The 13,232-nt window shown below is 37.5% G+C and overlaps 1 protein-coding gene across 1 annotated transcript; it reads right to left on the reverse strand.

The window, feature by feature from the left end:
• Window positions 1-973: 973 nt before the first annotated feature.
• LOC118804564 (adhesion G-protein coupled receptor G7-like) lies at window positions 974-6,823 on the reverse strand. The gene is made up of 5 exons (XM_036565064.1): window positions 6,538-6,823; window positions 4,079-4,183; window positions 3,755-3,852; window positions 2,838-2,984; window positions 974-1,577 (listed from the first exon to the last, which is right to left on the reverse strand). The coding sequence occupies exons 1-5, from the start codon at window positions 6,821-6,823 to the stop codon at window positions 1,476-1,478; spliced, it is 738 nt and encodes a 245-aa protein (XP_036420957.1). The 3' UTR covers window positions 974-1,475.
• Between the last annotated feature and the right edge of the window lie 6,409 nt (window positions 6,824-13,232).

Below are 13,232 nucleotides of genomic sequence, written 5' to 3' on the forward strand. Positions count from 1 at the left end.
GGGTTTGACGTGACTTCTGACTGAAACGCAGACATTTGAAACGCAGACATCAAGTCATTCAAGTGACATTCTTTAGACTTTTTCACTGCTGTTTTACAGTTATTCATACCGTAAGTTCTTTAAGGATAGATTTGTTTAGGCTGTTGGCCATCTATTAGCCTGTTAGCTAGCTGACCAGCCTAATTCTAGTTAAGAACATAATTGCCAGCCCCTCAGTTTAAAGAGAAAATGGGTTCTTACTTCATCAATATACTCAGTGGTCCATGCGAGCAGCATGGGATCCAAGGATTATTACGCTAACGGCACAAGGGTTTTTGTGTGGTGGCGTAGTAATACACAATTCAGTTGTTGTGAGGCGGTCATAGGTGTGCGTACATCATGGAATTTACAACGGCTTCGAACATGGCTCTACCTGTCATGCCTCCTCCTGACATGGCTGAGCCTACAGCCAACCCTGCCCAAACCCCTCTCTGCAGCATGTGACCTTCTGCTTGTGGTTACCGACTATGAGTTGAACTCAAGCCTCTGCTGCGATCATCTTAATCTGTCTTCCACCATCTTATCAAGCTCATTTATGAATATGAAAACCTTTCCAGAGTACGAACTACATCTTTGTGGACTTTTCTAGTCTCATATACGTAAAAAGTGTGAAAAAGGTGTATTAGGAACCAGCCAATTACTTTTGAGGAGAAACATAATTTTAGGCCTTCTGGGGGTTCTAGATACATTACTGAATTTAACAAGCGCCAGCCGTCCATGTTTACCACTAACCTACAATTAGAATTACCTTAAAGGCATATTATATCTTTTCTTATTTTTGGGCTGTTTTTAGCAACTACACCACTGTTGAAAAAGGTAGAGATACTGGCAGACTTGTGAAAGCCTGAAAGTGTTCTCCAGCCACACTGACCTTTAACAGCGGTGAACTGGACCACTGATGTTCCAGTGGGATTGAACTGTAGTGATTGTACTGCCAGGTTTGGCTGCACCAGCTGTGATCCTGCATTTCCTGAGCTCAATGAGAAACTCTGCAGAGTTCTGGTGAGGCTGTGGAGACAACAAACAAGCATGCAAACCATATACAGTCATGTGCATAAGTCTTTGCACCCCTGCTCATGTCAATGACATGCGATGTTAATTTGTAAAAATGAGTTAACACCTCCTTTACAGCAAACAGACTTCTGCTGAATTACTGTTTATTTGCTGAATTTAACAAGATGAAATGTGGCCTGTGCTAGATATTTGGCACAGTTTATATATTGTATTTTATTTTCTTCCAATATGTTAAACTTGGCAAATAAATAGAAATTGTGCAGGAAAATACCACAGTTAAGTTTCTTCCCCCGTAGAGGAATTTATTTTCACTTATCTTTGTAGTAAATCAACAAAACATGTCATTTGACCGAGGCTCTTGCAATACAAGGCTGTGCTGTATCTCATCCAGGTACAAAATAACTACATCTTGGGTGAAATCATTAGCCGTACTTGTTGGTAGAATTAACAGTTGTAGTGGAGAACTGGCTATCATTGGCATTAAGAAGCTGGCTGACCGTGGTCACTGCAGCCAACTCGATGTCCTAAACAGAAAAAAAAAAAGCACAGTTACACTTTTACTCTTACAATTTTACTGTCAAAAAATGTACAGTACTGGGAAAAAGACAGAGGCCACCCCTCTCTTAATTTCCAGTCAAAATGACCATTAAGTACTTTTAAGTAAGTTATTCATTTTTCAGGAGATAAGATAATAAACTGAATATGAAAACCATGTGATTCCATTTGTGAACACAGTGTCCAATTTCCATCACCTAGGTTGCTCAATGATTTATCCATTGGTCTAGCATGAGCCCTGTTCAACTTAGTCTGCCAAAAGTGGCAAAAGTATCACTTTAAAAGCCATTTGAAAAGATGTGTAGCTGTCAATAAGTTCTGTTAAATATGTTTTCTGCTGAAAAATTAATAATTTATACTTGATGGCCTTTTACCATAGCATATTGGAGCTGAAATGAAATAATATGAGCTCAAAGTAAAGACTGTAATTAGTGAGTATTTACAGCCAAATAGGGTGAACAGTCAAGATATTACAGCCATTTTCATACATAACCCCCCATTTTTAGTGGCCCAAAGGTTATGGCCATAGCCAGGTGTGTGTTATTCCCTTATTTATTCACTTGCAAGTAGAGTTGAAGTGTAGTACTTATATTTGGAATCTGTTGCTGTTAACTCTCAACAGGAAATCCAAAGAAATGCACTGCTAGTGAATCAAGCCATTTTTAAGCCATTCTCAATCTAAATAATCAGAGAGATAACAAAAACATCAGGTGTGGCCAAATCAACATTCCTAAAAAGGACGATGGATGATAGTGAAGAAAAAACCCTTGAGAACAGTTCGCCAGATCACAAACACCCTCCAGAAGGTTGGCTGGTGTATCTGTGTCAAAGTCAACCATCAAGAGAAGACCTTACCAGCGTAAATACAGGGGTTTACCACAAGTAAAAAACCACTGGTAAGCCTCAAAACAATTACAGATTAGAGTTAGCCAAAAATAATCTAAAAGCCTGTACAGTTCTGAAACATCTTATGGACAGATGGACTGATAAGACAAACATCAACTTGTACCAGAATAATGGGAAGGGAAGAGCATGAGACAGGAAAGACACTGCTCATGATCCAAAACATACCACCTATTCTGTGAAGCATGGTGGAGGTAGTGTTACGGCATGGACAAGATATGTTTGTATGTGTGGAATTAGTTTCCTTGCATCTAGTGATGTTGTGAATGCTGACAAATATAGCATGATGAATTATGACGTGTATAGGGTTATATGGAGTACCATACCTCAGTGATACCTGTTGTGGACAGCAGTCTGCTGGCTATCTGGGCAGCAGCGCTGATGTTTTGTTCGGTTAGAGTGGAAGGAATGGATGTTAGGATTTGAGTGTTGGATGCTAACAGCTGCCTGTCTGCCTGACTGGCACTTGAAAGCTAAAAAGAAAAAGTTGTAATTAAAGACGTAGCATTACTTAAAGTCACGTAGCTGAGGTCAGTTTCTTGTTTGTCAGCTTCTTGTTTGTGAGCTTTTCATTCGTTAGTTACATTCTGGCGCCTCAGGCACCATTTAAGGTGGAACGGAAAAATTCGAACAAGAAGCTGGCCAATGAGAAGCTGACTTCAGCCTCATAAAAAATCGAACATTGACAGACATTTTACAAGAAACCATTCTACTTTTCTACTTTGGCCGGAGATGCAAAAAAAGCAGCTATAGCTCAGCTTAAAGCATATATATATATATATATATATATATTAGGGATGGGGGAAAAACTCTATTCTCGATGCAGACGTTAACGATTCTGAATCGATTCATAAATGTCGTTCATGTTACAATCATGTTACTGACCTGTTATCAATCAACCACCAGGTGTTTTTAGCATTACACAACTTTACTACCCTTTTGCTGCCCCCGCTCCAACTTTTGGAACATGTTGCTGCCGTCAAATTCAACATAGGCATATATTTAAAAAAATTTATAAAATTTCTCAGTTTCAGCATTTGATATGTCGTCTTTGTACTTTTAAATGTAAATGTAGTGTTTAAATGTACACAACCCCATTTCCATATATATATATATATGTGTGTGTGTGTGTGTGTGTGTGAAGTAGTGGGTTTAGTGGGGCATGATGCTTGGTTATTGGGGCATTGTCAGGCTGGTGGTAATCTATGTCTGATGGAAAATGTCTATGGAAAACCTTACTTACATTTACATTAATCATATCAAGAGTTAAGGAGCACTGCAGCCTCTGAAGCTTATCAAATGTGCCATTTGTGCAATGAGCGGTGGCCTTTGGCAAATTAGCTATGAGATCCAAATACAGAGAGAAGAAAAACAAGATGTTTCAAAACATGAACATTTTAGAATGAGGTCAAATTCTGTTAATGTATTGTGGCATTTGGGTGTGATTTACCATTACTGTCATTTTTATAAAATAGCAAAATATACATAATAAAATGAATTATTTTATGAAATAATAATCCTTCTATTGAATCATTATAATAATAGTAAATAAGTTGTAGTACTTTACCGTTTTGTGTTCCTGCTTCACACTGCTCTGTTGAGTAACTAAATTGGCCGAAGACAGTTTTTGGAAACGTCAAGCCCTCAACAGTACTCTCAGGACAGAAGTTTGCTGTAAGAAAACAACGGAAAGAAAACATCCAAAATCTTCACTACTGACACTATTTAGTTTTTTTATGTATTTCTTTTTTTTCTGTTCATTCATTCGTTCAGTCAGTTTGTTTACTTGTCACTGCGTACAGTTGTATGCAACTCCCTGGTCAAATTACTGCACAATGTATGTTGTGTTAATTTTCTAGGTGAAAATAAGTGAAGACATTCTCTACAGAGAACACATTTTAATGCACAGTTACTGTTTATTTGCTTAATTCAACATTTTCGGGGGAAAAAGAACATAAAATGTGGCCTGTGCAAATGTCATGGTTTATTTTATTTTACTCAGTTTAAGTTTTAATAGAGTAAATAGATTGTAAATAAACTGTGCACTAAATTTGCAGAAAGATGCAGAAAGTATGGTCTCTGTAAAAGGTGTGTTAACTTATTGGCACTTGTACAAAACATATAAGTTGACGTGGGCATTTGCATACAACGGTCACAGTGAGCTACTGCCAAGAAAAAAAATATTCTAAACAATATCTTTTGTCAGGAAATATTTTTTTTTTTTGTGGGGGGTTGTGTTAACATTTTATTTCTCCAGCATACAATGACACACAAAATCCCTCGATGTCTAAATGTGACAAAAATAGGAAAAAAAACTCTAACTTCTGGTAGCTATAAGAGCTTTGAGGTTTCTTACATTCCAGTGATTTTCCCTTCCTATCTTTGGCTAATTCTGACTAGAATCAAGTCCACTCAAGAACTGGGTATTCTGAGTACTGAGGAGGAGCATTTTTTTTCCATTCAGCAGATAGCATGTAAAATTTTAGGCTAGTATCTTTATAAATTTCTGAATTGTAGAGGCTTTTTATGTGTATAATGTGGTCTTAATTTTCACTGAATAATATATACATATATATATATATACATATATATATTATTCAGTGAAAATTAAGACCACATTATACACATAAAAAGCCTGGACTGGACAAGTTTCTGGATGTAGCCAACATCAACGTTCAGCCACTCTTGCATCAAAGAATTGCGCAGTTCGGCCAGATTTCCCTGGTGTCCTACTTATTGTTCCAGGTAGTCCCACAGATTTTCAAGAGGGTTGGAATCTGAGGATCTTGTGACCAGTCCAGGTGTGTGAAAGCTCCTAAATGTTCATCATGCCAATCAGTCACATTTGCAGCCCTGTGAACGCAAGAATTGTCATTTCGGAATACAGGGATGGGAATGATATGTTCCTTGGTACAATGAAAATCATTGTACCAAGGAACATATCATTCCCATCCCTGTATTCCGAAATGACAATTCTTGACATCTGCTTTGCGACCCATTTTCCACACATCGAACAAGACATTCACTGCACTGTACCACCTTTTCTCAATCTATGAATCCTGTCACACCCTGCAGGTATTTAGAGCCCAATCACCCTTGTGCAACGCCATGTGCAGGAGCCTGAAGTTACTACCACCTTAACACGCAAAGTGACTGATTTTTTGTCGGGGGGGCATATATATAAAATTACAAATTATCTATTTTTCACTGACATGAAAAAGAACTAAATATAATGTCAAATGTTTTTTCAGTATTTAGTGTGTCTATTTTTGCCTTTATCTAACAGGGATACTTTTTCACTACTCCTAAGTTCCATCGAACTTTGGTACATTTTCTTCTTCTCACGATCAAAATAATCCCAATTGTGGGATTAGTGCAAACATTCTTTTTTGTCTATTTTCTTTTCTCAGTGAGGTTCTTCTTGAACAGCTACACATCCTTTCAGACCCATAGCGCTGAGTTGTCTTCTCACAGTGGAAGGATGGACAGAAACACCTGTGGATGTTTTCAGATATGAAGCAGCTTGATTTTCTCCTCTCTCTCACAGATGAAAGCTTTAAGTGCTGTTTATCTGATGGGGACAGTGTTTGGTGTCTACCAGGTCTTCCAGGTGGTTGTTAAGAGTCACATTTTATCTGTAGCTTTTAGTCAATTTCTGAACTCCAGTTTTGGAAACTCCTAAACTTTTCACTTCCTTATGAAAGTGGAGTCTCTTGTATCTAACCTCCTTAAAATATCTCCTGAAAAATCATATGTCTTTTCTGAAATATTCGTAAAAATTGCATAATTTCAACTTAATTTTTGACTGGAAATGTAATCAGTGACTGGTGGTCTCTGACTTTTGCACAGAGCTGTATACCACTGAGCAAGTGATTTTATGAAACTGGTTCTCTAGATATTGTTAAATAGAAAATCAGACTAAAAGGACTACTACATCACTTAAGTGACTGTAATTATGGTTATGCCATAATATTATAGATTGATGTTTACTTAAAAGCAGAAAAATGAAAAGATAATATGACTTACGTATTTCACAAGACTTTCCAGTGTATTCATCAGGACAGAGGCAGAACTCTGTAGAGGCATAATTCTGTAGACTGCCATTATTCTTACACTCAAGAGTGGAGGGACGAGTGGTGGCAGTATTTGTAGTAGGACTTGATGTAGATGGCGTGGTGGTTGTGGCAGGTGTGGTCGTTGTGACCGGCGTGGTCGTTGCGACCGGCATGGTCGTTGTGACTGGCGTGGTTGCGACCGGCGTGGTTGTTGTGACCGGCGTGGTCATTATGACTGGCGTGGTTGCGACCGGCATGGTTGTTGTGACCAGCGTGGTCGTTGTGACTGGCGTGGTTGCGACCGGCGTGGTTGCTGTGACCGGCGTGGTCGTTGTGACTGGCGTGGTCGTTGTGACTGGCGTGGTTGCGACCGGCATGGTTGTTGTGACCAGCGTGGTCGTTGTGACTGGCGTGGTTGCGACCGGCGTGGTTGCTGTGACCGGCGTGGTTGCTGTGACCGGCGTGGTCGTTGTGACTGGCGTGGTCGTTGTGACTGGCGTGGTTGCGACCGGCGTGGTTGTTGTGACCGGCGTGGTCGTTATGACTGGCGTGGTTGCGACCGGCATGGTTGTTGTGACCAGCGTGGTCGTTGTGACTGGCGTGGTCGTTATGACTGGCGTGGTTGCGACCGGCGTGGTTGCTGTGACCGGCGTGGTCGTTGTGACTGGCGTGGTCGTTGTGACTGGCGTGGTTGCGACCGCCGTGGTTGCTGTGACCGGCGTGGTTGTTGTGACTGGCGTGGTTGCGACTGGCGTGGTTGTTGGGACCGGCGTGGTTGTTGTGTCAGGTGTTGTTGTTGTAACTGGTGTTGTTGTTGTGTCAGCCATTGTTGTGTCGGGCAATATTAGTGTAGTTATTGTGATGTTGTCCAGGCTGGTCATCGTTGTGGTGATGTCACTTGTGGTATTGTTAACTGCATCTGTAATCCCTGTCGTTGCTGTATTTACAAGAGGAAAACCAATTAGCCAATATTCTATGATATGGAACTAAGAACCAAACAGACAAAATTTATTTATTCTATTTCACTTTTTGTTCTGGTAAGGGTAACCCTAGGCCTGTGTCTGGTGACAGTTAGCCGAGTAACTTGTCGTATCTCCGCTATCGTACTACAGGACATCAAGCAGCATCAGACAAAGAGACATCAGGAAGACGTTCACCGTTTCACTCTTTCTTTCACAATTAATTACAGTTTTGTGACCAAATTAAAATTGACAGTATTCTTCCACAGTGTTCGGTCGTCACGCTGTACAAAGTAGCTCGTTACAATCAGACTCGGTGCCTGAACATGCTGGCTGTCTATTTCAGTGTTGGCTGGCTGCTAAGTCACCGTCAAAGCAGTGCTGATGCTAGCAGAGGTATCTGAAAAAGAAGATTGGTTAGTAGGGCACGGCAAGCCCCCAAGTGGCCATTCTGGGAATGGGGTTTGGTATTTTTCGTAATTGAATACAATCAAAAATATATACTTTTTTCATTTAACTATCTGGTTAGTCAGTAGATAAACTATGGCACTGATGTCTCTGGTGTGTGAAATTTTGCCCTGCAGTGAGCAATGACAGGTGAAAAGGGAAGTGAGAACCTCCTGCTTTGAAAACAATTCCCACCTCTCCACAATGACGACCAGGGACAAATAAAATGGACGACTGCAGCTTTCTTCATGTTAAACAATCCTACACAACTGACACATGTCAATTTAGATATGTACACAACAATTGCTTATGAATTAAATGTTGAAAACAAGTCAAGTGAGATATAAAATAGAGCCTATTATCAGCCCTTTATCTTCAACAAAGCTGCCATGGGAGATTACAGATTATATATTACGCAATTTAAGCAACAACTGCTTTGTACTAGTTCAGTCCAGAGACATGTTGAAATATCTTGGAACACTTTCACTTTTAGTTTGTTCAAAACTGAGCTGCTCTACTTCTAGAATGGCTTCATTTTTGCACTCTGGAAGGTCATGCTTAGTTATGCACTTTCCTATGTACTATTGGACACTTTGTGAAAAAGCAGCACGCTTAAGTACATGAATAGTAAACCTGAAATGTTTACAGAATACTAAGCTGTTTTTGTTTTAATTTTGTGTATATAAAGTAACATGTAACAAGTATTTCTAAAAGTGCTTAAATAAAAGTCTATTTAATTGACTTCATCAACATAAGCGCATTATTTAGCAGTATATGTTAAAGCAATGACACTTTAAAATACATTTTGCTTGCATTTCAGTTGCAATATAACCTTAAACTAACTAGCAATCAAATATGGGTATACCCAAATTTATGTATTTTGTATTGTACATTTAAAATATATTTCATATGTAGAATTTGTGTCTTAAGTTAACTTGATTGCTTATGTTCTTTGTTGCAACGTAAGTTGTTCAGTTTAGAACAAAACAGCACTTGTAAGCATAAAGTTGTATTCTTATTCTTGATAATATGTTTAAGTGTATAATAAATTATGTTTTCCAAAACTACAGTTAAATACTTGTTTTATTTGTTGAATATAACTAAGTGTAATAAGTGATTTTGAAGTTTACATGTATTTAAGTGAATTTTAGTTGCAGTATAACCCAATAAGTAGCACTGAAGTGTATCAGTATATTTTGTATTTGTATATTTTACAGTGTAAGTACAAATTACATTGATCAAAAAGCACCCATAAAATTGCTTAATCACAGCTTAATTACACTATAAATACACATATGTGCTTCCAAATAATACAGTTAGTATGTATTTAGGTATGTTTAAAGTCTAAATGTATGTACTCTTCATATTAAATACATTTTTAAACGGTCCTCTTAAAAGCATTTTTTTCATTCAAAAGAGAAAGCCTAACCTAAAAGTTACACTAAGTACATTTCGGGGAGACATCTCTGGTGGAAGTGTGTAATTGCATGCAACGTACAGAAGAACATTTTGTATATATATATATATATATATATATGCAAAGTGTGCACTAAAATTACCTGGAAAATGGCATATGTAAGTCTGTTCTCCCTGTAGATGTGTTAACTTATTTTACTTAGAAAACCAACAAAACATGTAAATTTACCAGGGGTACTAAACTTTTGCATACAACTGTATATCTGATAAGAACACAGCTGACTGAGAAATAGAAATGGACATAAAAGAAGCACATTTGCAAATCAAAAATCTCAATGTTTTGTGATAATTTGGCTTGTGAGAAGCAGAAGCAGAAGCAGAAAGTGCAAGCAACTTCTAAGACAAAGAAACTGGACTCCTGAAAAGAATGGAAGCTGTAATGAAGCCAAGGAGTAAGCACACTAAATACTGAAAAATCTGATATTATATTTAGTTGAGTAATTTTCAGTTAAAAATGTTTGCTGCTTTTTTTCCTGATGCTGAAAAATGAATAGCTTGTACTTCACATCTGTTTTGACTGGAAGTAAAATAAATGAAGGGTGGTATCTGACTTTTGCATGGTACTGTACATCAAATAAATGTTTGTTGACTAGGGTCAGCAAATTACAAGTAAATCACCACCCAACTGACTGCAATTTACTGAACATGATAAGGATGTATAAGGGCTGCTATTATTATATTACTAATTTGATAACTGCTCAGTTATGAAATTTAAATATTACATAGTTGGTAGAGGAATAAGGTGCAGAGATATCTAACACCTTATTCCACTACCAACTATGTAATATTTAAATTTCATACCTCATGTTCAGAAATGAGTGCTGTGTCGGCGCTGCACTGTCTTATCTGTTTACTGTGTCTAATGTCTGTTTAATTTATTGTATTTATTGTATTGTTTCTGGCCTAATCTTTTGTTTGCACACTTATGTCTGCACGTTCGCACGTTGTACTTTTTGTTCCTTGTTGCACCTTGTTCCTGGAGGAATGTAATTTCACTCCACTGTGTACTTGTACATGGATGGAATGGCAATAAAAGCCTCTTGACTTGACTTGACTTGTTATTACACAGTTGCTAACATTATATATTTTTTGCATAGTTACTTGGGCTGCACAATGTACAGACCAATTCCCTGTGGGCAGGAAACCCATGTTCATAATTTTAACAAGAAAATTCTGGTGCACTCTGAGACTAAAATACAGGGGTAAATACTGTGGAATTATTTAGTTCATGGGGTAAACAACTAGGCAAATGTATGCATTGTCCACAATTTTGGACAAATTTTTTAAAGCCTGCTGCTGCTTAACATACCAAGGTCAAAAGGCCAAGAAATCTGGCAGACATCTCCATCTGAGACCCCACATCTATTATAAAAAGAGTCCATTTTAAGAGTTTGCCTGTCATTTGTGTTCTACTACTCTATAATGGTACATAGTGCTTGGACCCCGATGATTGTCACTGCAGTGTTGTTTGTCTACAGTTGTTCAACTTTCATAGTAGTTACAAGAGTTTACAGAACTTGTGTGCTACATCAATTTCAGACAAAAGATAAACAGAAGATGGTTTTCAATTGTAACCCTTTTTCACCCACTGTTTAAAAGCTACTGAAGAAAGAAATCCAAATAAGTGAAAATTAAACTTCACTGCTCACGAAACATGGCTCTCTTACCGCATTTGGTGATGATATCTTAGATCTGATTGGTCCATAAAAAATGAAATGCAATATCTGCATGTTGGCCCCTTCCTAAAATTAAAATGTGCCAAATCTACACCGTTCATCATTAAAAATGGTAAATTTCAAGTTGGCATATATGAATATACTGTTTGTTGATTGATATCACATTTGCCATATTATTATTGTTGACTGTGACATGGAAATGAGCTTCTAACCAATCACAGGGTTTTTTCTCTCTATGCTGTGAAGTTCTTCATCCATCACAGTCCCATTGTTTCTGTGGGTGTTTTAAAGAATCAAAGTGTTCAATGGGATCCAAGGTAAATTATTTTGGCAATAAAAAAATGCAGAACAGTCTGCATTATTAAACTGCCTTCCTAATATTTTGCAAGGGGTATCAATCATAACAAATAGCAATATAATTGTAATACTAAGGACAGTCAAAATGTTGTCTATATTGCCTGGTTAACATTTACAATGCTGTGTAAGATTCCCTTTGGTGACGTTTTAAAGGAAGAAAATGAATTAAAACAGTCCAATCAAAACAAGCTACAAAGGGGGGTTGCCCAAACTTTTGCACACAACTACAAGTCAGATTTGTAAGAGCATGCACACTCAGCAAAAGTGTTCTCATGAACTTTATTACTATTAACTTATTACATTTATTAACAATAACTTACACTAAACATCATAGCACAAAGTGATACTATGATGTATTTGGAACTTCAAGGAAAACTCCACTGATTTTTCTAAATTCCTGCATAATTAAATCATTTAAATGTAAACAGAGTCATTCAGAGCAGTGTGGTGTGAAATGCTCCGTTCTAGAGAAACTTACCGAGTCAGAATTGTTCACAGTGATGGTTATTTTTTCAGAGTCTCCATTATTTTACCATCATCATCCCATATAAAAGCTCAAAAGACACACGTAGGTTCATTGGTGGTTTTGGATAGTAAATAAATTGTCTACATTTGTGTTGCAGACATGGCGACACCTGGTTCCTATCACCACCACTATGCACCAGGTGTCCATGCTGCATCAAACCACTCTGAATGACTGTTTACATCTCAACCACTGAATTACGGAAAAGCAAGTAAGCAGTTGATTTCTTGGGAAACAGTTAAATTGGCCCAAAAACAACAAAACATACCTGAAGCAAGAATTAACAGCAGACGGAGATCCACCATGTTCACTGACAGCGTCTAAACCATAACAATCCCAATGAAAGTTCACTGCAGTGTCATCCAGTCCACAGCTGCATGAGGAAGTACAGCAACAAGTTAATGCTCAGCCAGAGTTAAGATATATGAATTATTTACATCACAGTGACCCAGATATCAACTGAGATTTGGCTGTAAACAATGCAATGTCCTGGGACTCATTTTCCAACTGCTTTTTGCACATAAAACAAACACTCACACATATAATTTTATAATACATCTTAAAAGGAAATGCATTTTTCCTCCTAGCAGCTTTATGACCAGGGAGGCTATCCCAAGAACACTGCTACTGGTCAAAAGTTGGAATCAGTGGTCATATTAATAAATCATACAAGTAAACATTACACAATCACTACATTTTTTAAAAAACTAAAGAGAAACTCAATAAACGTCTTCTTTACAGACACCGAAGTTCCTCCTAAAGCCTGAGTAGATGGATAAATTAGTTAATGATACTGGGACATGGTGAATTGTTTGCTTAGTTCATTATACAGTCAGTAGCCCTGCTGGAAAGATTGAGGGAGCAGCAGTGGACTGAAGGATGCAAGTAAGTAAGTAAATAAATAAATAAATAAATACATGTTGAGAATTTCAGCATTTCATTCAAATTTGAAGTACATTTTTATTTAAACATATTAAGCAAAGAATTGAACAGTGGAGGAACAGTGTACAAAGAAAAAAACTACAACAGCAGAATGTTTCCCCTGTGTCTTGTAAATATTCTGAATAATCTACTTTTTATGTATTTTAACAGAAAACAATACCGGATACATTTACAACAGAGTATTCAGTATTTAGCCATCACTACTTTTTCAAGGTATTCGACTTAGTAGTCAAAAAGTATTTAAGGCATTAGTTCCTTTCAATATTACAAGAATTCTGTGAAAAGT

Source organism: Colossoma macropomum, unplaced genomic scaffold (assembly GCF_904425465.1).
Source record: "Colossoma macropomum unplaced genomic scaffold, Colossoma_macropomum, whole genome shotgun sequence".
NCBI lineage: Eukaryota > Metazoa > Chordata > Actinopteri > Characiformes > Serrasalmidae > Colossoma > Colossoma macropomum.

Coding starts and splice junctions, on each gene's coding strand:
- LOC118804564 (XM_036565064.1), bottom strand. CDS start 6,823: ATGCCGGTCGCAACCACGCCAGTCATAATGACCACGCCGGTCACAACA. Junction 3,853..4,078: donor TGAAGCAGGAACACAAAACG/GTAAAGTACTAC, acceptor TGGATCTCATAG/CTAATTTGCCAAAGGCCACC. Junction 2,985..3,754: donor TTGATATGATTAATGTAAAT/GTAAGTAAGGTT, acceptor TTTTCTTTTTAG/CTTTCAAGTGCCAGTCAGGC.